At 39.8% G+C, this 22305-nt stretch overlaps 1 protein-coding gene across 4 annotated transcripts in view; it reads left to right on the plus strand.

Moving 5' to 3' along the window:
• Positions 1–1008: 1008 nt before the first annotated feature.
• ulk4 (unc-51 like kinase 4) overlaps positions 1009–22305 on the plus strand; it is a 68113-nt gene continuing 46816 nt past the window's right edge. Inside the window, exons 1-20 of one of the 4 annotated variants that reach the window (XM_035643874.2) lie at positions 1009–1233; positions 1776–1866; positions 2041–2181; positions 2899–2998; positions 3146–3285; positions 3374–3527; positions 3768–3869; positions 4148–4231; positions 4449–4515; positions 4913–5059; positions 5398–5528; positions 5946–6012; positions 6301–6367; positions 6541–6633; positions 6972–7032; positions 7161–7357; positions 7632–7678; positions 8265–8343; positions 13693–13800; positions 17588–17671. In XM_035643874.2, coding sequence (XP_035499767.2) covers positions 2044–2181; positions 2899–2998; positions 3146–3285; positions 3374–3527; positions 3768–3869; positions 4148–4231; positions 4449–4515; positions 4913–5059; positions 5398–5528; positions 5946–6012; positions 6301–6367; positions 6541–6633; positions 6972–7032; positions 7161–7357; positions 7632–7678; positions 8265–8343; positions 13693–13800; positions 17588–17671 — 1866 coding nt within the window. In that variant the 5' untranslated portion in view covers positions 1009–1233; positions 1776–1866; positions 2041–2043. Of the gene's footprint in view, positions 1234–1281; positions 1641–1775; positions 1949–2040; positions 2182–2898; positions 2999–3145; positions 3286–3373; positions 3528–3767; positions 3870–4147; positions 4232–4448; positions 4516–4912; positions 5060–5397; positions 5529–5945; positions 6013–6300; positions 6368–6540; positions 6634–6971; positions 7033–7160; positions 7358–7631; positions 7679–8264; positions 8344–13692; positions 13801–17587; positions 17672–22305 lie in introns of those variants that run through there. The other 3 variants (XM_035643866.2, XM_035643849.2, XM_035643855.2) reach the window with 3 other exon arrangements.

Raw genomic sequence — 22305 nt, forward strand, 5'->3', positions numbered from 1 at the left:
CTTTTTTAATTGAATTTAGTTATTTCTTTTATTTTGTAGGACAAAACTCTCTCAGAGGAAATGGTACTCTTAGCATCTCGGGCAAATTTACAGGTTAGGAAGTTTTTAACTTTGCCCTGAGAGGATGTTCAATGTTCCCTGTGGCTCATTGTTTATCGATCTTTATGCACTCACCAAAACTTGTCGTATTCTTAATTAGTTCAACATATGTTGTAAGTGTATATATGCAGGCATTATTCTTTATTCTACATTTTAATATTTAAAAAAAAAGGCTTATCTTGAGTAATGCCTTCTCGAGTTAAGCATTTTAAACATTTACTCACGAATGGCCAATGACGTAACGGATCCCGAGGAATGGCTGGTGCTCGATAATAGGAAATTAAACCACTTTTAGGTCCATAAGTTCTCCGACTGTGACGGTTGCAGGCTGCATACGATCCATTCACGATTGTCACGGGAGCCCTGTGTCCTACTGCCGGTCTCATTCAATGAATGACGTCATTCCACTCTCAGCGCGTGTGTGTGTGTGTGTGTGTGTGTGTGTGTGTGTGTGTGTGTGTGTGTGTGTGTGTGTGTGTGTGTGTGTGTGTGTGTGTGTGTGTGTGTGTGTGTGTGTGTGTGTAGCATGTCAAATTCAACAACAAAACAAAAAAGAGAAAAGCAGTTGTTGAAAACATATCCAACAAAATAGAGGAGGGAAAAAAATGAGACATTTTTCCTTTAATTTACATTCGGGAAAAGAAGTAGGAAGAAGTATAAAGTTGTTTAATCCTTCCCCTTAATGTGTTTTTTAAGTTCATTTTTAAAGGGGGGTAATCCAAGAGGCTTTAGAATTTTACGTGAAGTCTGAGAAGTTGGAGAAATTGTATATTAATCTCGATTTACAGTCGTGAAATACACACATTTAGTATTCAGTCGTTTTGCTGGCGTTGTCCACGCGCTCCTCTGTGTGCGCTCTTGTTTCCTAGCAACGCGAGGAACGTACCATTCGGAGGGTGGCCAACTACAAACCAATAAACAATTTTGACGGTAAATCGACACTTTTGCTCGAAAAAGGCACACGTGCAATCATTTCTATGGTCACAGTCACCGTCCTCTGTACACGTGTAATGATTCGTGTGAGGGGATCTCGGCGCTTATTTCAAACGGAGGAACTCCACACTCCCCTCTTCCACTTGGAATGACGTGGTCCACCACTTCCGCCAACAAACAAACCAGCGGGTCGCCGGCGAGGTAAGTTCACAGTTCAATTTAACAGTGCGTTTGAAAAACAGCGTGCAACAACATGAGCATTTGGAGGTTTTGTAGTTGCTCTTGAGGTGTGAACTGCTTCCTTCTTACCTCCGCTTCAACTTCTCAACAGACGATGACGTCAGCGGTTGTCGTAGAAATACACAGTTACGATCCAACCGTTTGCCCATAAACTTGACAGTAGAACCTCAAACTAAATGGTGGATAGGTTTATTAGATGCACATCGACTTTAAACAGCTTCATTGGACATTTAGAGTCACGTGTGGTTAGCTGCTGATGCAGGTGTCGAGCGCACGTGCAGCTAATTAACCATGATTGAAATCAGGTGGTACATTTTTTTTAATTTTTTTTTTTTTACCGGAAGCCATTTTTTACACTGTAGCTAAAAGTAAGTCCGTCATGATAAATGCTACAGTTGTTCTCATTGTTGACATGCATCTTTACATGCATTTATTTATTTATTTATTTATGTGTGCCAGTCAGGATCCTGTAGAATGATGACGCTTGTTTGTTTGTTTTCCAGTGATCTGATTGGTCAGTTGTGACTGGCTTCCATCTCTTATCTCGATCTTCAGGGTCTTTCAGCATCTTCTTTACCCCGATGATTTTCCCCGGTGAGAAGAAGAACCAGCGTCCGAAAACCCACAGTTGAACCTGAAGTTACCTCCAGAACTTTAAATCCTTTGAAGCTTTACTGTAAATGTTTGCATTTATTTTTTTTGACAGCACCCTCGGTGTCACGTGTATAATCATCGTTACATTTAAGTCCTCTTTCTTGTTCTCCATAGCGAATGGAGAACTTCATGCTGTACGAGGAGCTCGGGAGCGGCAGCAGCTCTGTTGTGTATAAGGGAAGACGGAAGGGCTCCCTCAGTTACGTGGCCATCGTCCGTGCTGACAAGGCTAAGAGGCCTGAGATCACTAACCATGTAGGACATTGCTTTGGAACCTTATCATCATATTCAGATATCTGCTACACTGTCATTCATTTTCTTCAGATGTTTTTTTTTTTAACACAATATATTTATTGAATTTTCTTTTTTCCTCGAGAACAATAAAATTTAAAAAAAACCCCCAGCTCAGATCAACAAATCTATACAGGAGGTCACAGGGAATGTGCTTATGTCGCAGGTAAATCAGGGGCTACGAGAACGTAGCTTCAGGAGATCCCTTGTAAAAATTAAAATAAAACCAGGGCCGAGATAATTCAGATATGGCTCCCAGACTTCATAGAACTGATCTGCTTTGGTGTGTACAATATTTGTACGATATTCCAAAGGAAACAGCTCAAATACAACTTTACTCCAACCATTAAGAGAAGGGGCCCTTATCACTGGTCCACTGTAACAATATATTTTTTCTAGCAGCAAATGTAAGAATGTTCTATAACCTTTTGTTAATAGTATTATTTTATGCAGCCTGATGAGGCCTGAGATCTTCAATGGTTTAAAGATTATTAACTAAAGGCAACCTGTCACAAGTTTTATTTAGGTACTTATATGTACATATATAGAGTTACTTGTAATACATAGGCTCTCATCAGTAAAATAGGTTCACTATAATATCTTGCTATAATGAATACAGCGTTTCTGCCTTTTTATAAGGATACTACATGTATATAATGCCTTTTTTCTGTTCCCCGTTAGGTTCGTCTCAGCCACGCTCTGTATCACCAGAACATAGTACGCTTTCATGAGTGGTATGAGACAAGCAACCACATCTGGTTGGTCGTGGAGCTCTGTACAGGTAAGTGATGATTCCTAGAACTCCTGCTGAGCAGTAATGTAGCATTAAATGGGATCACGTCACATTTGATCATGTTTTTTTGTGTGTGGAAGTGTGTTAGGTTTTCATGTTTGCTCTTGTTTCTCTGTCCATCTATATCTCTGTTAGGTGGTTCCGTGGAGTCTGTGATTGATCAGGGTGGATGTCTGTCAGAGGATGTAGTGAGGGTGTTTGGATGGGACTTGGTCAAAGGACTGAAACACATCCATGAATCGGGAATCATTTTCTCTGACCTGAAACCTGCTAAGGTCTGCATTCATGTATCTAAGATCAGTATAAGTAAAAAAATATAGAATTATCGTTTGACTACAGTAACTCTCCTTTTGTCACCCGCAGATCTTACTGGACGGTAGTGGCACCCTGAAGTTTGGTAACTTCTGTCTGTCCAAGGTAGAAGGAGAGACGCTGGAGAGTTTCTTTTACTTGCTCTTTACATCTGAGGAGGCAGATGGCACGGAGAACTTTGACAAGATGAGGAAAAGATTACAAGGTCAGTTGACCAACCTCTTTTGGTGGATCCAGTTGAAGTGGGACATGGCTTATATAAGCTGAAGGGAACAAACTTACAATTTACCACATCATGACCAAGAATACAAAGAGAATAAACATGTACAATTTGACTAAAACGCAATATCAGAACCTATCTGTTATGGTGAGGAGGATGCATGTCTTCTTGTAGTATTTTTCTCTCTTTACAAAATACCATATGCGTTTGTTTGTATATTTTCAGGTTCTCCAACTTACAGTGCCCCAGAGGTTCTGCAAGGATCAGAAACCAGCATGAGCTCTGATCTCTGGGCTCTAGGCTGTGTACTCTACTACATGTACACTGGTACCCACAAGCACACACACACATGCTGACACATGTATACACTGAATAGGATTAAGTTCGCATTAGATAATTTAATTAATTACTATAAAATTAATGTTTTTTTTTCCCCGTTAAAACCTTTTATTACATTCTGTACCTATAATGCATGATGATTATAACCATGAGGATTAACACATTTTTTGGGAAAAAGAATTAAGTAAAGACTGAATCCTTAAAAGCTAAAATGTGAAACAAACTGTACTCTATGAACCTAAACTCAAGCTAGTTTTGTTTTTCAGGCAAACCTCCGTTTTATTCTGATAGCTGCACTGAACTGTCTGAGATGATTATGTATCAAGAGCCACCACCGCCCAGACAGACAGGTAATGCATATGCTTTTACATACACTCACTTATGCTTACACACGCTCACACTCACCCACGGATGTGATGTTAACATAAACATTTATGTTAATATTTAGCTAGAAAATGTGAGTAGCTGTATGATGGATTATTTAAGGCAACTTTGTTTTGTTCTAGAGTAGTTGTTTCTTTGTTTGTTTGTTAAGTGAAAATATCTTTTTGTTACTTGTTATTTCAGGCGGTCCTCCCAGTGAAGAATTCCAGAAGCTCATAAAAGCCTTGCTCATCAAAAACCCGGAGAAGAGGTCAGGTTCACAGACACTCACACAGGTTCAGCACACACTATTCTACTATCTACTGTCATCATGATATTTATAATTACAATAATAATAATAATAATAATACATCTAATTTATTTGGCGCTTTTCCAAACGCTCAAAGACGCTTAAACTATAAGCTTACTATTAATGGGTGGATATACGGAATCAGTACAACAACCATACTGTGGGAGCTGTCAAGAAAAGGTATAATAAGTGTATTATTGCGGTGCCAAAGGGCGCAGTTAAACATTTTGGGTGCACCCAAATTATGTGCTGGTGCACCTAAATGTGAAAAGTTAGGCGCACCAGTGCAACCAATAGAACAAGTTAGTCTCGGGCCCTGGTGACTTAAGAATGCTACTTATTTGATTTTGTTCTTTAGGATGGACTGGCCAGAGTTGCTTGGCCATCCTTTCTGGATACCAGTACTGAAGGAGGAAGATGATGTGGAGGAGTTGGAGGAGAAGGATCAAGAAGAGGATCAAGAGGAAACAGATTGCTGTGAGGCAATTGGTACAGCCAGCTTGAGGTGTGTTTTCTGTTTTTTAAATATGTAACTTCTTTTGATTTCACAGCTCTTACAACATTGTGCAAAGATGTTGTTGCCATTGCTGTCTCTTTGTGAAAGCGTAGTACAAAATGCTAGCTGTATATATGGCAAAGTGCTGTTCAAACTCTGTCTAGTCTCTTTTAATCTGCTGACAGAAGCCAAACATGTTGAAACATCTTTCAATATGGTGCAACAGCATTCAGAAGAACAACAAACAGCCTGCAGAAGTACCATGAAGTTGAAGCAGTTCGTATGCTGTTTTTCTGTTTCCCTCTGTTGAATAGTTTGTCAGTTTGTGTTTTTTCATCACTCCACAGACACTCAAGGATTCCTGATCCTTTACGTCCAGCCCAGGCAGATGAGCGTCCCAACAGCCACTCAGCCATCACCCAACCAGTCAATAGGACTAAACTAAAGACAACACCTGCAACCAAGGGTGTAATTTACGGTGGGGACACGGGGACATGTTCCCACCACTTTTAAAAAAATCATGAAACCCTCAGCAAGACTGTTTCACAGCAGCAGCATTGAGAATGTGTATCTCTATACTGTAAGCACAGGCACGATCAGACAATGTACATAAAGAATGCATATTTAGTAAGGTTTTCATTCCTTTTCCACCTAATTTTTCTCTGTTTCAACTGTCTGTATGAACGTGGCTGTAGTTATCTGGCTTACTAGATAAGCCATTTTTTGTTCTCTCCTGTTACAATTTGTTGCAACATTTGCATTTTTCACTGTTTGCTATTGTTCATTCTTTACCCCGTATGGCTTTTACTAGGCATGTGTTGCGCACACGTTGCGTGTGTCATACAATAATGTACCTTCGGAACTGATTCTGTATTTTGTGTGCATCCACCTCCAGATAACACAGAGCTCAGGCCAAAGAGTGGTGTGGATGAGGACAACACCGAAGCTATTTTTCTGCTCAGGTATTAAATACAGTCTGTTTACTGGCTGATTTTCCCTACGTCCCAGGGTTAGTCAACCCGTTTAAGCAGTAAGCTAATGGATGGCCTTATTTCTGAAGAAGAATATTAAGGGTCATTTTAGAATGAGTGGCCTGCTGGTACTTAAACATACAAACAGTGGATTTGTTTCATGTACATACAGTAATGCAACCTGCTAGCCATGGGCAGTAAGCAGTGTTTTTATATTATACTCTAAAGCATTATTAAATGACATTTTTAATAGTCTCTTACTGTTTTTTTTTTTTTTAGCTCCTGTGCCAACTCAAGAAGGAGCTGCATTTCCTCAGACTCTCTAGACCAGAATCCTGTTCCTCAGGTTACTGCCACTATATGCTCATATAAACAGCAGATATCTGTCGTGCAATTAATGACAACATGGGTATCTTGTAACGCAGTCACACTAAAGCCATTTTTCCTAGTAATCTGCTGGTATGCCTGGTAAATAATCTACTCATCTGCTCACCTCTCTATCTCTGACCCTGCCCATAGGCCAGCACTGGTACTGACATCCCATCTCGTGTGAAACATCTTCTCCATAGTGACTCTGATCTGACCGTCACCCCAATCATGGACAATCCCAAGGTACATAAATACAATATAACTGGACACAGGTTATTTGATTTCAGGGTGTGTTTTTTTTGTATACTTTAAATACATACTGTGTCTTTGAAGTTTTAATCTTAAGTAGTAATTGTCCTTCTAAGCTCTTCTCTTAAATTGTAACAGTGAAACAACACCATTTTTGTACTGCTAATAATGATGTCTCTTGCAAAAGAACGTGCTGATGTTAAAACATTTATCTTAAATTTTCACAACAAAAAGCTTGTACACAAACATTGTGACTTTAAAGGAAATAATGTTTACATGGGAATTTAGACTGCAAAGTGTGAAGTTCGCTATGTTCTCTTTCTGTTTACCAGATTCTGAAGAGTCCTCCTGTGCGATTTGATCCTAAAACTCTTTGTGTTCCAGCATATTCAGGTACATTTGTTTGTTTTTTTTAATTAGTATCAAGCATTTTTGTACTGAGTATGCACAGAGGGTCTCAGTGTATGGTTACTTGCCCCAATTTATTCATCATGAGGTTGACTTTTTCTCTTCTCCTCCAGTTGAGAAGCTGCACTCTCTGAGTGGTGAAGGCTGGACCGTCTTCCTCTTACAGCTTTGTTCTTCCCTTGAAGAACCGAATCCCTCCACTCCTCCTCTGTCTGCCACAGCTGCTCGCTCTAAACTCAACCTGCTGTGTTACCTCTGCTGTGTGGCTGGACATAAAGTCATTGCTAACAAGCTGATTAACTCAACCCTGGTAGGATTACTATTCACTCTTGGCTGGGTTTAACAAGATATTTTTTTTATTTTGAGGGAGAATTTAGACAACAACTCTTTATGCTAGTATGTTTTCTTTGTTTGTTTTTAAATATACAATTACTTTACGCAGGTTATTACAAATATCACATTTGAACAAAAGGCATTATGAATCTAAAATCTATGTTTTACTGTTGATTGTTTCTTACAAATTGTATTGCATCTCTTTATCTCTCTCTCTCTCTCTCTCTCTAATCGACCCCTCCTTCTTCCAGCTCTCAGTATTGACCCAGCAGTTACGCCAAGCTCCTAACTGGGATGTGTAAGTACAATATGTTTGTATTCTCTCCATAAACCAGGAAGCACGATTACACCTTTGCAGGAATGTTTGAGAAGTGGTTTCTACCGATCCATAGTAAAAACACAAACTAAAATGCTCATTGGTGGAGAAAACCTACGAGCTTATGAGGCTCAGATATCCAAAATGCAATTTAACGAAACTATGACTGAAAAATAGCTGAACAAAAAAGCACTCAGACACAGCAGCCAGAATAGTTTTTCGCTGCACTGAAGTAACAAACATCAGGGGCAGACAAATACTTGGAAGATGACACAACTACAGAGATATGTGTCTTTGCTCCCTCTCATTCTCTCTCCCCCTCTCCTTTTGACTTCCCTGAGTTTCTATTTACACCAACAGATACCATGGTCCATGAAAGCTAAAATAAAGTGAGCTGTTTTGTTCATTGGTTACAGGCTGTAGACATGAACTTGAAACTGATATCCTCCTTATCAGTGATGTTTTTCCCTTTTATCAGGACTGTTTGGAGTTTTTCAACTTTTAGCCGTTTGATGGTTTTGCATGCATTTCCAGCAGTTGTCTTTTTTTTATTTATTATGTTTTCCAGGCGGAGCAAGATTCTCAGGGTGATGGGTCTTCTGGCTCTGCACTGTAGTGAACTTGGAGAGGAGAGTCCTGTTTCTGAGGTCCAACACACACACACACACACACACACACACGCACATGAACACAAACACACACACACACACACACACACACACACACACACACACACACACACACACACACACACACACACACACACAAAATGAGTCAGACCTGCATCACCAGCTTGCACCATGTGGTGGCAGTATATACCAACAGGAACCCACCACATGCACAGAACCCACCACATGCACATTGCAGAAAGAATAAATGCAAATTTATGCATAACATAAAACACAAGAACAATGAGGTCAGTACACCATACAGTACGTATAATTGTTGCTTTATTCATATTAAGTCCTGGTTAATTTTGCTGTGTATCTTTTTTTGTAATTTTATGGATGATCATTTTTGTTTGGATGTGGTTCCTGGTTTTTGTTCTGGTTAGAATTTAAATTCTGTTGTACAACACAAATAGGAAATATTTCAGAAAAAAACATCTTACTTTATTGTTCTAGTGTTTACCAGCAGGTGGCATTAAAAACCTACAAGACGAGTCTTTCGTTAGCCTCACACACACTCTCTCTCTTATACCCTCACTTTCTCTCTGTATATCTCTACCCTCAACCCTAAAAGCAAGTTTTAATCCTCAAACAACTCTTTGAAGTTGGAATGGCCAAAATTTCCTTGGTGTTTATAATATATTTTTTTTTAAAGTTCAGTAATATGTTCATGAACTGATTAGATGTAGAATTCCAGCTTATGATATTACTAACTGATTAGACTGATACTGGATTTTTTCAGGGGCTCATATTAGGGAGTAAAAATTTCAGCCATTGATACTCAGCCAGTGTTCTTCACATATATATATATATATATATATATATATATATACGCATATGTGCATGTATGTAAGGATGCATGTATAGAAAATGAGCAATGCAATTTGCTAAGTAGAAACCCCTGGACTGCTCAGTTGTGATGTGGATCCAGTGTGGCTGGATGTGCTGTAGAGTCAGAGTGGGCTCTGCTGGACTACGATGTGATGGCATAATTTCTAAATTACCTTAAGCATTGTTTTCTGTATATTCTGTAAAAAAAAAGAAAGAAAAACGTTTTCATGTCACTACATAGTGGACCGAATATAGGGCAGTACTGATGTATATATTGCCTTTACCATAGTGGACTTGATTTGTTATGGAGAGTTTTGACTCTTTCTGTTGTTTTGACACCTTTCAGTATATTTTGTTGTAAGACGTGTGTGCGTGCGTGCGTGCGTGTGCGTGTGTGTGTGTGAGAGAGAGCTAGGTGTACGTATAACTGATGAGTGCATGTAGCTACATCACTGTGATACCCATTGTCATGGTAAGGATACTGCTGAAAAGGTTGGTCTACATGCGTAGTTTTTTAGACAGGGACATAAAGGCAATTCAGATGCTTTACTGAAAACCCCTCCACACACACACACACGCACACTCAAACAGCGAAGTGCTGAACTAATTCAACGTAAAAGCAGTTCAGTTTGGAGGTGAGATCTGGATTCTCTCCTTTATTTGAACACATTTTCCTCTTCTTTTTTTCTACCTTCTTTCAGCCTTTTTTGTTTCTTTGTCTTCTTGATCACATCTTTTTATTGTGAATGAAATTTTTCTGGCAACATTGGTTTTGATCCCACGTGCTCCCTTTTCTAGTTTGTCTTTTCCTTCTACCTTCTTCCACTTGTCATGACACTTTGCTGCTACTAAGTCGTCACGGCGATTTACAAAATGGCTGACTGTGGCATAGCGGTATTTTGTCAGCACGCCTGTTGTTAAAGACAAATGGCGGAACAATTTTTCTCTCTCGCTGCCCTCCTTACCTCCCTGCAGCTACCGTAGGATGACAAATTGTTAGGAGAAGGGACAAAGCTGTGCGATTGTGCCTGTGCGTGTGTGTTTGTGTCTATGACCATGTGTCCCCATCTATAGACTCAGCGGGGTGTGTGCGTGTGTGCGTGTGTGCGTGCGTGTGTGCGTGTGTGTGTGTGTGTTTTGACTCAGCAGGGGTCCTGCATGTGTAGCTATCTGTGTCTTTGTTTTTCTGTTTCTCTATAAATGTGTGTTGTTGTGAGTTATTCTTGTGTAGTGGTACAGATGACCAATAAAACGGCACATATACTGTGTGTGTGTGTGTGTGTGTGTGTGGTTGTGTGCGTGTGTGTTTTGTCTCAGCAGGGGTTCTCCTGCTGCAGTCCTGCTGATTGGAGTGACAGGGTTTGGCTTTGTTACCATAGTAACTGCTATATTCTTCAATCAACCCCCCACCTCCACTGTGCACACACATACACACACACACACCTGTCTGTCTGTCTGTCTGTCTCTGTCTTACTCTTTTCTGTCTGTCTGTCCCACTGCTTTCGCTTTTCTCTTTCTAGTCTCTAGGTCTTTGTCTCTCTCTGTCTCTCTTTTCAAATGGAATAAAATGAGAATAAACTTTCCGGGTTAATTTTACTAACGCAAGTTTGCTGCTTCCCTTATGGAGCTTGTGGAAGCTGTGCTTTCAAAACCAACTAGATAGAAAAATTTCCCCTTCACTTATCACTTATAAAGTTTTGTGGATTATGCTGCGGTTTAGCTGGTAAAGTTTCCTGTGTGCTGGATGTTTCATGGGGATATGATGTCTTAATGCATTCTTAAAGCTCACAGCAGTCTTTAGGAACAAACACAGAGGGCATTGGCTGCAGGAAAACACTACTCAAGACATCTGTGGATACCTCTAAGAGGGAAAAATTTGAGTTTGAAACAGTTGGATAATTATCAGACAACTAATGGATCCTGATAAAACCAATATCATGTATCGCACAGTTTATGCTTATGGTCAAACAGAAAAAATAGCAGTATTGTTTCTTGGAGTTTTCTGTTGAAGATATTTTTAGAGCCAACACTTTTCCAATTAGGTATTTCATTCACTAGAGAACAATACATAATACATTTGTTTACCAATGACATCCCAGTATGCCATATCTACCATGAGACACTTCAGACATATATTCATTTAGGAAAGGTCAATTGTAGATCATCTCATCAGAAAGCTAGCATGCAAATATATGAAGTTAATCATATTGCGGTGGAAAGCTGGGTGCTTGAAGATAAGAGCGTTACCTCTAACCGCAATGCTACAATACTGCTTCATACAGTCTACTCTCTCACCTCTGCAGAAACAAACCTTGTAATAACTATAAAGTTAAGCACTTTCCTCTCTGAAGGACCAACAATCCACCATCCTGTTCTCTGTATTCTTTCTTCATTCATCCGGCTGTCCCAATTGTAGTCACATAGACAGCGCACATGAGCAGTTACTGTCATATTTGTGCTTGTATGTGCAGAACTTCTGCGTGTTGTGTTGGGACAACGTTTAGTCCTCTGTGCCACTGCGTGAGTGTTGTTCATGCATGTTTATTAAGTGTATAATGTTTATGTTTTTCTTTGTGTGCATTCATGTGCATTATATGATCTGAGGGAGTGTTGATGCTGAGATAATGAAAAACTTTTCTGGGGGAAAGTCGCTCTGTGCGTGTGTGTGCGTGCGTGCGCGCGCGTGCCTGCGTGCGTGCGTGCGTGCGTATCCTTATTTTATTATAATTGCTGCAGTCACTGCCCTGGGAACCTCCTATACTTGTGGAGTGATAGCTTCTTGGAGACCGAAATACTTGACCCCACAAGTTTAAATGGCTGTTTTAGGGTTTAAGACTTGATGTTAGGGTTAAGGTGGCAATCAGTTCAGGGGTGGCCATCCATTGATGATGTTTAGGGTCGGGGTAAGGGGCTAGGAAATGCCTTACGTCACGAGTCCCCACGAATATAGTAAGAGGAGACGTCTGCGTGTGTGTGAAACAAGGCACAGCGGTGCCTTTCAGCACCCTCTTCCTGAGAGCAGCTGTGTGGTCAGTTTCAAACACACCCCAGAATCTTAACTCCCCCATCAGCCTTTTACTTTGTTAGTGGGTTCAGTTCAGAGAGGGAGTGACAGAGGACAGATCGGTATAATGGGTTATAGGCAGAAACCAAGAACAGTTTTTCATAGTTCATGTGCAAAAAAAACATTCTGGGTTGACAAAACATGGGTTTATAGATATATCTATCTATCTATCTATCTCTATAGATATGTTTACATAAGGTATAGCCAAACACCCTGCCCTGGTCCCAAAGTATATTAGGAAGACTCACTAAGGATTCTAGTGGCAAACTGATACCGTGGCATCCTCACAGGCCCAGCATGATGATACGCCACGGTTCCTGGGCAAACATAAAAGGAAAGTTTAACTCTCTTGAGAAAAGGGAAAGATATGTCGAGAGAGAATACAACAAACACACTGTTACCACTTCTCATCTCACAATGAGCAAGAGAGACAAGGTGAGAGACAAAGATGTAGCAGAGCCAGTGAGAAGTATTATGTGATACATAAACAGAGGAGCAATTCAAAGTAGAGCAAAAGAAAAGACAGAGGTAAGGAGGGGAAAAAAACAGGGAGGAGAGAGAGAACAGCAAGGTTGCAAAAGAGGAGGGATAGATAGAGGAGTGCGGCACAACTTACATCAGATCACAGAGGGGGGAAGCTGGCAGTAATGCTAATGCCAAGAAGCAGCCAGCCAGAAAGGCGGTCTCTGCATATTCGTGTGTGTGTGTGTGTGTGTGTGTGTGTGTGTGTGTGTGTGTGTGTGTGTGTGTGTGTGTGTGTGTGTGTGTGTGTGTGTGTGTGTGTGTGTGTGTGTGTGTGTGTGTGTGTGTGTGTGTGTGTGTGTGTGTGTGTGTGTGTGTGTGTGTGTGTGTGTTCGCGTTCGCGCATTTATTAGGAGTGCAAATGATTGCATGAATTTGTATACCTAGTTTGCATATACTTAATGCTGTGAATTTGTGTTTTTAAGTAATTACAGTGTCCAGCCTCATATCTTTCTCTTTAATGCTCTCCCACTCAGTGTGTGTGTTGTTGCTTAAATGTATAAATAGCCAACAGTTTAGGTGTGGAAACCTATTTAGTCCTTTTGAACATACTCTTCATTATTTTAGGGTCAGTGAAACTTTTACTCTGATGTAATTATTTTTAAATAAGTCTGCACCTCTAAAGATGTTCTCTCCAACCCTTCACACTACTGTCAAAAACAACACTACAACAATAACGCTTCTTTTTCTATCTGCAGTTTCTTTCCCGCAGATTCACTCTTGTAATATCCACATTAAAACTAAAAATCATTACATGTTGACACTCTCTTACAAAACTAAACTCTGCTATATTTTCTCATTACGTATTGCAATTGCATCAAACCTATTTTCTAGGTCTGTTCCTTTTGTATTTTATTTGCAGCAACAAGCAAAAGCTGATACAATTATGTTCTTCTCTTCTCTCCTTCCAGGCTGTGTCCACGTTATCAGACCTGTTGAGGGATAATCTGAGGAATAGCAAAGTAAAGCATTTCCTGCTTCCACCACTTGGGGAGTTCCTCTACCTCATCGCATCTCAGGTAAACTCTGCACGTCAGAAGACGATATAGTGAGACAGAAAGAGACAGGGATATGGTGGATAATTGATCTGAAAGCAGGCAAGGCAAGTTTATTTATAAAGCACCATTCAGACACAAGGGAATTCAAAGTGCTTTACAAAGGCATGAAAATCAAAGATATTTATATTGCATTTAAAAGAATAAAACAAGGTAATTCAAAGTGCTTTGCATATAATCATTTTTTTTTTAATAATTGGAACAAAATGTTTAAATATCAAAAAAGAGGTTACATTTGTAATTTATTGTTAAGCCACAGCAAACATTAGTATTTTAAGCCCTGATTTAAATGAGCTGAGAGTTTTAGCAGACGAACGTTGTTCAGGAAGCTTGTTCCACAGGTCGGCAAGAATACAAAACTAAAAGCTGCTTCACCTTGCTTGATTCTGAGGACACTGAGATGACCTTGGGGGGCCTGGATGCTTAATATCTTAACATGAAAATCAGAGCTGTGTTTTGGCCCAAGATCATTTAGTGCCCAGTCAGAGCAGTAAAATCAATAAACAACAATAAAGAGAGAAACAAGTTTTCTCCAAAATCACTTACTGCCCCTTTAAACTGCCCACATGGGTAAGGTCAGCTGTCCGGGCCTCTCAGAGACTTCTGATTTCAATCAAACATGTTGGATGTAATCTCTGTCCTGAAGCGTGTTAGTGTCTTTAATTAATCTCAGACAAGTACTCTCAATGTTGAAAACGCCTACTATAATAACATTATAAAACACTTAATTAATTGATTGGCTCCTATTATTACATGCATTTGATGAGTTGATGCTGGATGTTTTGGGAAGTAAATTCTGAATATCAATGATGGTAATAATGAATAATAATAATAATAATGAATAAATATAGTTTTATAAAAAAGGGAAACGATGGGGTCTAACCAAAACTGAGAGCTCTGTAATTAGGGTTAAAGTTAAAACTTACATGCTGACTAAACTCAATTGAAAATAAGTTGAGCAATTACGAGTGGAGCAGACCTCGTTTGACTTCATCAGAGAATTTAATCACAATTTATTCCTGGTTAACCTCATACATATATAATTTTACTGATTGCCTTTTTCTGACACTTTAGAATGAACCCTGAAAAGCTCTGTGACAATCTTTCCCTTTGGCACCAGCTCCGTTATAATGAGTAGTGATGGTAGTGATTAGAGTAGAGATGTGGAACCCTTTTCCTATCAAGGGCCATTTTGAATTGTATAATATCCTTTGCGGACCTTACTAAATTATTGAACATGTATATATATATATTTTTTTTTGTGTCTTCGTCCTGATTTTAATATTGTTTTTCAATTTCTTATTATTATTTTGGGTGATATAAAGCCCTTTTTTTGTTTTGTGTCTGCAAAAGGTGCTATTCAAGTAAACTACTGAATTTACTGTGTCACATTAACCTCTCTGCTGCTCACTGCTACTCTTTGGTGGTGATGTCAGGTGATAGTGACCCTGATGCCACTTGCAGCTGGTTTCAATCATAAAGTGTTCGAACAAATCCTCACCTTTACTTGTGTCAGGCGAGCATGGCTTACAAAGACAGAAATTCATCCTTCATATTAAACTCACCGAAATGTGTAGTTGTTCTGTATTTCAATCAGAAGAGACAAGTGAATGAATTATTTATCACAGATTTTACAGGATGATATGTGATGACAATGTCTTGATAGAGCCTTTGGTGCTTAGACTCAACGGGGAGATTTTGTAGTTGAGGGGCATCTGCCCTGAGCAGCGGCAGAATAAATCCCCCCATGGAGTCCAGACACTGGTGGTGATGGTGGTTGATGACTTGCAGAGATGAATCTGAGGAGTCTGTGCAGACTGGGCGGTGATGGGGAGGTTGAGGGTGCGCGTGTCAGCAGCATGAGAAAACTTTCTTGTGGTGTGTTTTTTCTTTTCTTTTTTGCAATATCTTGTACCATATCAGTAATCGGTTCTGTGACGCTTTTTTGAGACAAATTGACACTTGGGAACAAATTTACTTTGTCCAGTTATAGCAGCTCTGCAGCAGCACCACCGAGGCTCTTTCAGAAATTCTCCTTCTGAATAAGAAGTTTCAGCTTCTTATTTTTTTTAGCTTGCTCACCACAAAACTTGCCTGTGTAACATTGTCTCTGTCAAAATGTGGTGAAACTAGTTGTTGCGCAGCAAAACTCCACCAGTGTTTATCCTCGCGGCTCATCTTGTTTAGCTACATGTTTTTCAGCACGATTAATTGCTGTCATGATATTTCTGTACTTATGAATTGTCCCACAGGCTGAATCAAATTGTCTTGGTCAGTGACAATTTTCAACACCTTGGTGGATAGCTTAAACATGTCCTTTATTTTAGTATTGACTTGAGAATGTTATTTTTTCTCAAACAGCACTAGGAATTGATAGCTCTAAAAACCCTGTTGCCATTTCATATGGTCTGAGTCTTTTAAGATTCCCCTGGTAGGTCAGCTGTTGCGTGGGTATGTTGGTCGGTGTCACATTGCTGCTTCTATTCTCAAGGTTAGATATAATTTACAACGTTTACAAGCACAAGAAACATGAACTTTTATTGGACTTTGGACTAATAGTCTCAAGGTTAAAATAAAGTGCTTTTTTAAACTATTCCCACTCGGTAGGTAGAGTCGGGGCTGGGTAAAAAGAAATAGTACATGACCACAAAAAAACACCACTGAGGATCATACAAACTAAATTCCCTGAGCCATTATTTCACTGCCTTGTTGAAATATCATCATTACAACCTGTTCTAAATCCTAAACACAGAAAAAGATCCTGATGGGTTGCCCCACTTCTCCTGGTTAACGTCAGGAGAACAAGTTTTTTTGGAATCATTTGAAACGGCCATTAAAGTGTCCCCCTGGTGAAATCACATGCTTTGCTCCCGTCTTCTCCTGCAGCAACAGTCAATGACAACGATTAGCTATAGCCTCCAGTGCTGTCTTCATCCTCAAGGTTAGATATAGCCTAGAGCCTTGCACAGAAGCAATGGAACAGAGCAACATTTCATAAAAAAAAAAGATAGAAATATTGGTTGAAATAATCAGATTTTTCTGGAATATAATGACAGTGCTGCTGTATGCAGTATAGTCTATTTCATTAGGGAAAGAATTACAGTATAGTGTGTTTTGTTACAATAAGCACATTAAAGATGTCACAAGGTCTTTGGTAAAATGGGTATTTTTTAAAAACTTTTTTCATATAATAATAAGTTGAATGGATAGTTTGTTACTTATTTGCAATCCTGTGAATTTTAACTGAAATTCTTCACTAGTATGGTGAAAGTTTCAAGTCTTTTTTTCCCCCTACGTTTTATGTGAAAATGAGAGTACACAAACAAGCAAAATTATAGAAAATATCATGTATAATGCTCACACATACTGTTTTTCTGGGTAAAATCCATAATTAGAAGCAAAAAAACCCATCTGAATTTAAATGTTATGAAATCATCTCCACACACACACACACACACACACACACACACACACACACACACACACACACACACACACACACACACACACACACACACATGCTAACCAAGTAATCAAGATGTCATGGCTCCCCTGGCTCCCAGATCCCCTCTCCAACTCGGGCCTTTCTTGCCCTCTTCCTCACTCCTCTCTACTTGCATCTCCTCCACATTATCTCCCTGCCTTCTCTCACTCCCACTCTACTCCTGCACTGCCCCCCCCCCCCCCCCCCCCCCCCCCAATACCCCCTCCTCTCTCCTCTCACCCTGTCTGTCCTATGCCTCTCTATCAGGAAGAGAAGAGAGGCTCCCCAGAGGGACTGTGGTTCGTTCCCGCTGCCGCCTACACTGGCTTAATGAGGAGCCTGCGGGAAGGGGTGAGTGTCTCTGTGTATGTCTGCGTGCGTCTGTATTTGTGTCTGTGCTTGTGTAGCTGTGACTAAGTCTCTCTCACACTGTGTGTGCCTGCGAGTATGTGTATGTGAGAGTGTGTGGCAGGGGATCCCTGTGAACAGTAATGATGAGGCAGCTGTGGGGGCCTAAAGCGTTGTTTGCCAGCTGCAAGTCAAGGGCATGCAGAGCAGTCACACACACACACACACACACACACACACACACACACACACACACACACACACACACACACACACACACACACACACACATGCGCATACACACGCGCACACACACACACACTCTTACCTGCATCAAACACAGCCCTTTACTGCTCAGCAGCCTGACCTCAGTAGCAATTAGGACCCTCCAGACACACAAATACAGTAGTTGGAGCAGAAGCACAAGCATAAATATACGCATCTCCTTTACTTTTTGTTTGTTTTCTGTTTCCTCCTCATCTCTTTTCTTTGTTAATTATGTTTCCCATCTTAAATTACACTTTCACAAAAAAAGCGGTCTCCTAAAAGGTGTTTAGAAAATAGACAGGTAATATATTAATGATGGAATAATGCTACTAATGATTAGAGATTGACCTGGTCTTATTTTGGTATGATTTTTGTGCCTCTTATCTTCAGCAATAAATGCCCGTGTGTCCTCCTTAATTCATTATATTACCAGATATGGTAACTGGAGAAAATGTTATCATTAGCTCTACTTGTTTAAAATAACATGAGATATTATGTTGTAGTGTCCTCACATGGCGGGCCATTGCCGTTGAATATGGGATATGATTTTTGTAGGTTGTGGGACTGATGGATGCAGCGGACAGGTAGAAGGAGAGGAGCAGGATGGATGTTGTTTTGTCTCTCAGGGGTAGAAGGGGTCTTACTGTGGTGGCCCACTATAGCAGAATGAATATAGATGAAACTGGTCTGCACAGTTGTCAGCTAGTACCTACTGTTGCTTCATTACCACTGGGAGTGTGGTGGGGGGTAGATGAACAGAGGAGGGGTGCATGTGACAGGGAGAGGGGTTGAGGGGCGGAGAGCGGAGGTTGACTTATTTATCATTATTGAGCTGTGAGAGTGCACTGATGGAAACACACACACACACAAACACACACGCAGCCTTAGGGACCAGACACTCATCCTCAGACCCACCCTGCCTCCCTCTTTCCATTTCTCTCTCACCCTCTTCTGCCATCCTTCTCTCAACCCTGTCTCTCCCTCACTGGCTTTTTTTTCCCGTGAATGCACAAGTATATTTGGTGTTATTATTTTTACAGAGCTGTCTAAACATTCTTACTTTGTCTCATGGGCATTACATTCCTGCCGTTAACGAGATGGTTAGAGTACCGTACCGTAGCTTACTATATTTACACAGACAGTCATGCAGTTGTGCTGTTGAGATATAATGATATAATTCCTCATGTAAAAATGCCACATATTTGTGCAACATTTCAGGAATGCAGAGCAACATCAATTCAGTCTCAGGGTGAAGTTACACCAGTATTTATTAGTTGAATTCAGTGCATTTCAGTGGAATCACTGCTTTCATTGGATTTTTCTCCCAGAGACAAAGGAAATACATGGAAAACTTTTGTATGAAGTTGAGCATTGATGACATTTGCTTTGCAGGCCCAATGCAGATCTGACTAAGTTGACCTTTCCTGGAATAAAGAGCCAGAGAGACCTTAATAAAGGTGTGATGCACCATCCAATTTCAACCCTGCCCCATCTGGATGAATTTCACTATTAAAAAAAATGTGTGACAGCAGTAGATGTCACATCACATTTCTCAAATAAACTGTGTTACTGTCTGTAAATTATTACTCAGTCAGCACCATGCGACTTGACAGGACATTAGTGCTTGCTAGCTTGTTAGCATCTAGCTCGCTTTGCTACAGTTCCTAAGGCACCTGCCTGCAACTCATTACAAATCTTCCTTCACGACCGATTTCATGAGGATGTGTCAGCAAATTTATTTTTGCTACTTTCTGTGTGGAAACTCACTCATCAGACATGAACAGCTGTGGTAAGTCTCCCAAATGACATCTAATCCATTCTACATGTAAAAACTGGCCCATGGAATCTGTGTTGGATTATCAGTACCACACCTTGTCTTTTTTGTGGTCATGTACTACACCTAGCCTCGTCCTAAGACTGACACTGCTTCACTGGTCTATGCGTGTTGGCCTATAACTATGAAGAACCTACAGAACAGAAATGCTAAGGATATGCTTGTTGCACTTATCCCATTGCATAGTCTACCTATCAGAGATAACAGACGGACCTGCTCAGTATATGTCTTAGTCACAACAATTTTCTGAAAAACACATTTTCTGGATCCCAATAAAAATGTTTGTTTAAAAGTAAATGTTAGATAAGATAAGATATTCCTTTATTCGTCCCACATCGGGGGAAATTGGGTGTTACAGCAGCAAAGTGGATAGCAGAATATGAAAGGGCAAGAAATAGGTAGGTACAAAATATAAAATATAAATGAGCAGTAACAATAATTGCACATGGAAAATAAATATTGCCAAATAATTGGTAATAATTGCACTCCTTTGAAATTAAATGAAAAAGAAAACTTGCACTTAGTGTTCCGGTGAATTATTCTACATTGGTGGAGTCCTGAGCGTGTGTTTTACTGAGAGCAGTGCTGGTACATCTTCAGATTTTTTTACACACTGAAACATTCTTTGTGATTTTTAAAATCCAGTATCAGTCAGGCTCTACTGAAGACATAGAAATTAATGTTTGTGTTTTGTAATTGAACAAACTTGCAAAGAACAACTACAAGAGGGCCTTTAGCTGGTCGGCGCATGGGCCCAAACAAGAAGGAAAAAAATGGCATTTAAGTCAAACCAACCTATTTTTAAATGTTTAATAATAAGCAGTTTTTTTATTAATTAATTGCCAGACCAGTATTTTCAGTCTACTGTATTTAAATCTAAAATAGTTTATCAAGAGCTGGCTCATTTTGTAAATACATTTAATCCGTGCTTAAAATACTGTATAATGTTTCACCCTCCTTTAATATTTGTGCTGAAATGAGACTTAGTATTATACCCCCTTGCACTGAGGGAATGTGTGGGCTCTGTGTTTGTTACAGTCTTCAAAATTAAAATTCTAGGAGAGTCAGAGAAAATGGCAGACATTTGATCCTCTCTTGACCTTTACCAAAACCCTCCAGGAAGAGGATCCTTTTCCTCCTCAGGCTGGTTGACTTCATCTTGTTGAGCTTCATCACCATTGTCCAGATTGTCATTGTTGTCATTGTTGTCATCTTAGTCATCGTGGTTGTCCAATTTTGTTTATTTTGTTAATTATGTCGTTTTTTTTGCACTTTCCTAAGAAGTGATTGCGTGAAATGTCTACTGAACCAATTCTGGTGCAGATGTGACACCGGTTGTGCAACAGTGGAGAGAGAGAGCACAGGGGGGACTCGGGCTGTCATCTACTTGGATAAACCAGCCATGGGTTTTACAGAGTTGAACATCTGCTCAGAATGACAGCAGAGATAGAGTTGCTCATCCTTGACAGCAAGACTGAAGAGAGAGGGAGAGCGAGAGGTGGGGGCAGTGGGGACTAGAATATCTGTAGACCCTCGGCTGTTTGTATGAGCATGAACAACGTCAGTTCTAAAATGACCATTTAAGCTAATGTTTTTACCGGTTGGCTGCCTTTCACAGACATATCGGTATCTGTGTTTGTTTGCTGATATGAAATACGAAAACTTTTATTTTACAGAGTGAACAATGCAGAGATGTGCATTTATTTTGCAAGAGGTTTAAAAAAAAAATCAAAAATTAAATTCCATATATTTGGTTGCATTCATATTTTCTTTTTATCTCTAGTTATTAATGATCTAATTTGTGGTAAAACTGTAAAATATCAGACCTAAATTACACTTCTTTGTCTTAAGTGTTTGATAGCGACATACTTACAATCATTGCCAAATTGTTCATTTTTTTAGATATAAAAATTGGCCGATATATCAGTAACAAGTTGAAGAGCAGTGGAGGAAGAAAGTAAATACCCACAGGCGGAGAGATACATGCTGTGCTGTGTGACCAGAACAAGATCCAGATTGAATTTAATCTTATTCTTTTTTTATTATTTTTTCACATATCATAGCATATCTTTATCTCATACAAATATGATGATGATTTTAGTCAGTTGTTTACAGGTTTGGTGCGAGTAGAGCTGCTGCCTGAAAAACCAAAACAATAAACTAAGCGGAGCTGGAAGTGCAGAGATGGGTGATGAATGTGGGTTTGTCACGACGAGCACCACCGTCCACAGTAAACATGTAGAATCGATCCATTGTTGGTATAAAAATTCTGATTAGTGCAGCTGATTAGATTTAGCAACATTGATTGTCTCTGTTGGGTTTCACTTGCCCTTGAGTTGAAAATAAATATTTGTCAACTCCTACACAGTGTAAGGGATGTTAAGATGGCAGCAGTTGGCTGTGGCCTTTCTGTATGCAAATGCAGTTCTGAGGTTTCCAACAAAATTGGAGGTTTGAATCTACATTTGGCTCATCACCACAAGACCTTTTAATATCCTCTGTTGACTGACCTGATAATGGACCAGTTACGTCCTTA

This window comes from Scophthalmus maximus, chromosome 1 (assembly GCF_022379125.1).
Source record: "Scophthalmus maximus strain ysfricsl-2021 chromosome 1, ASM2237912v1, whole genome shotgun sequence".
Taxonomy (NCBI): Eukaryota; Metazoa; Chordata; class Actinopteri; order Pleuronectiformes; family Scophthalmidae; genus Scophthalmus; species Scophthalmus maximus.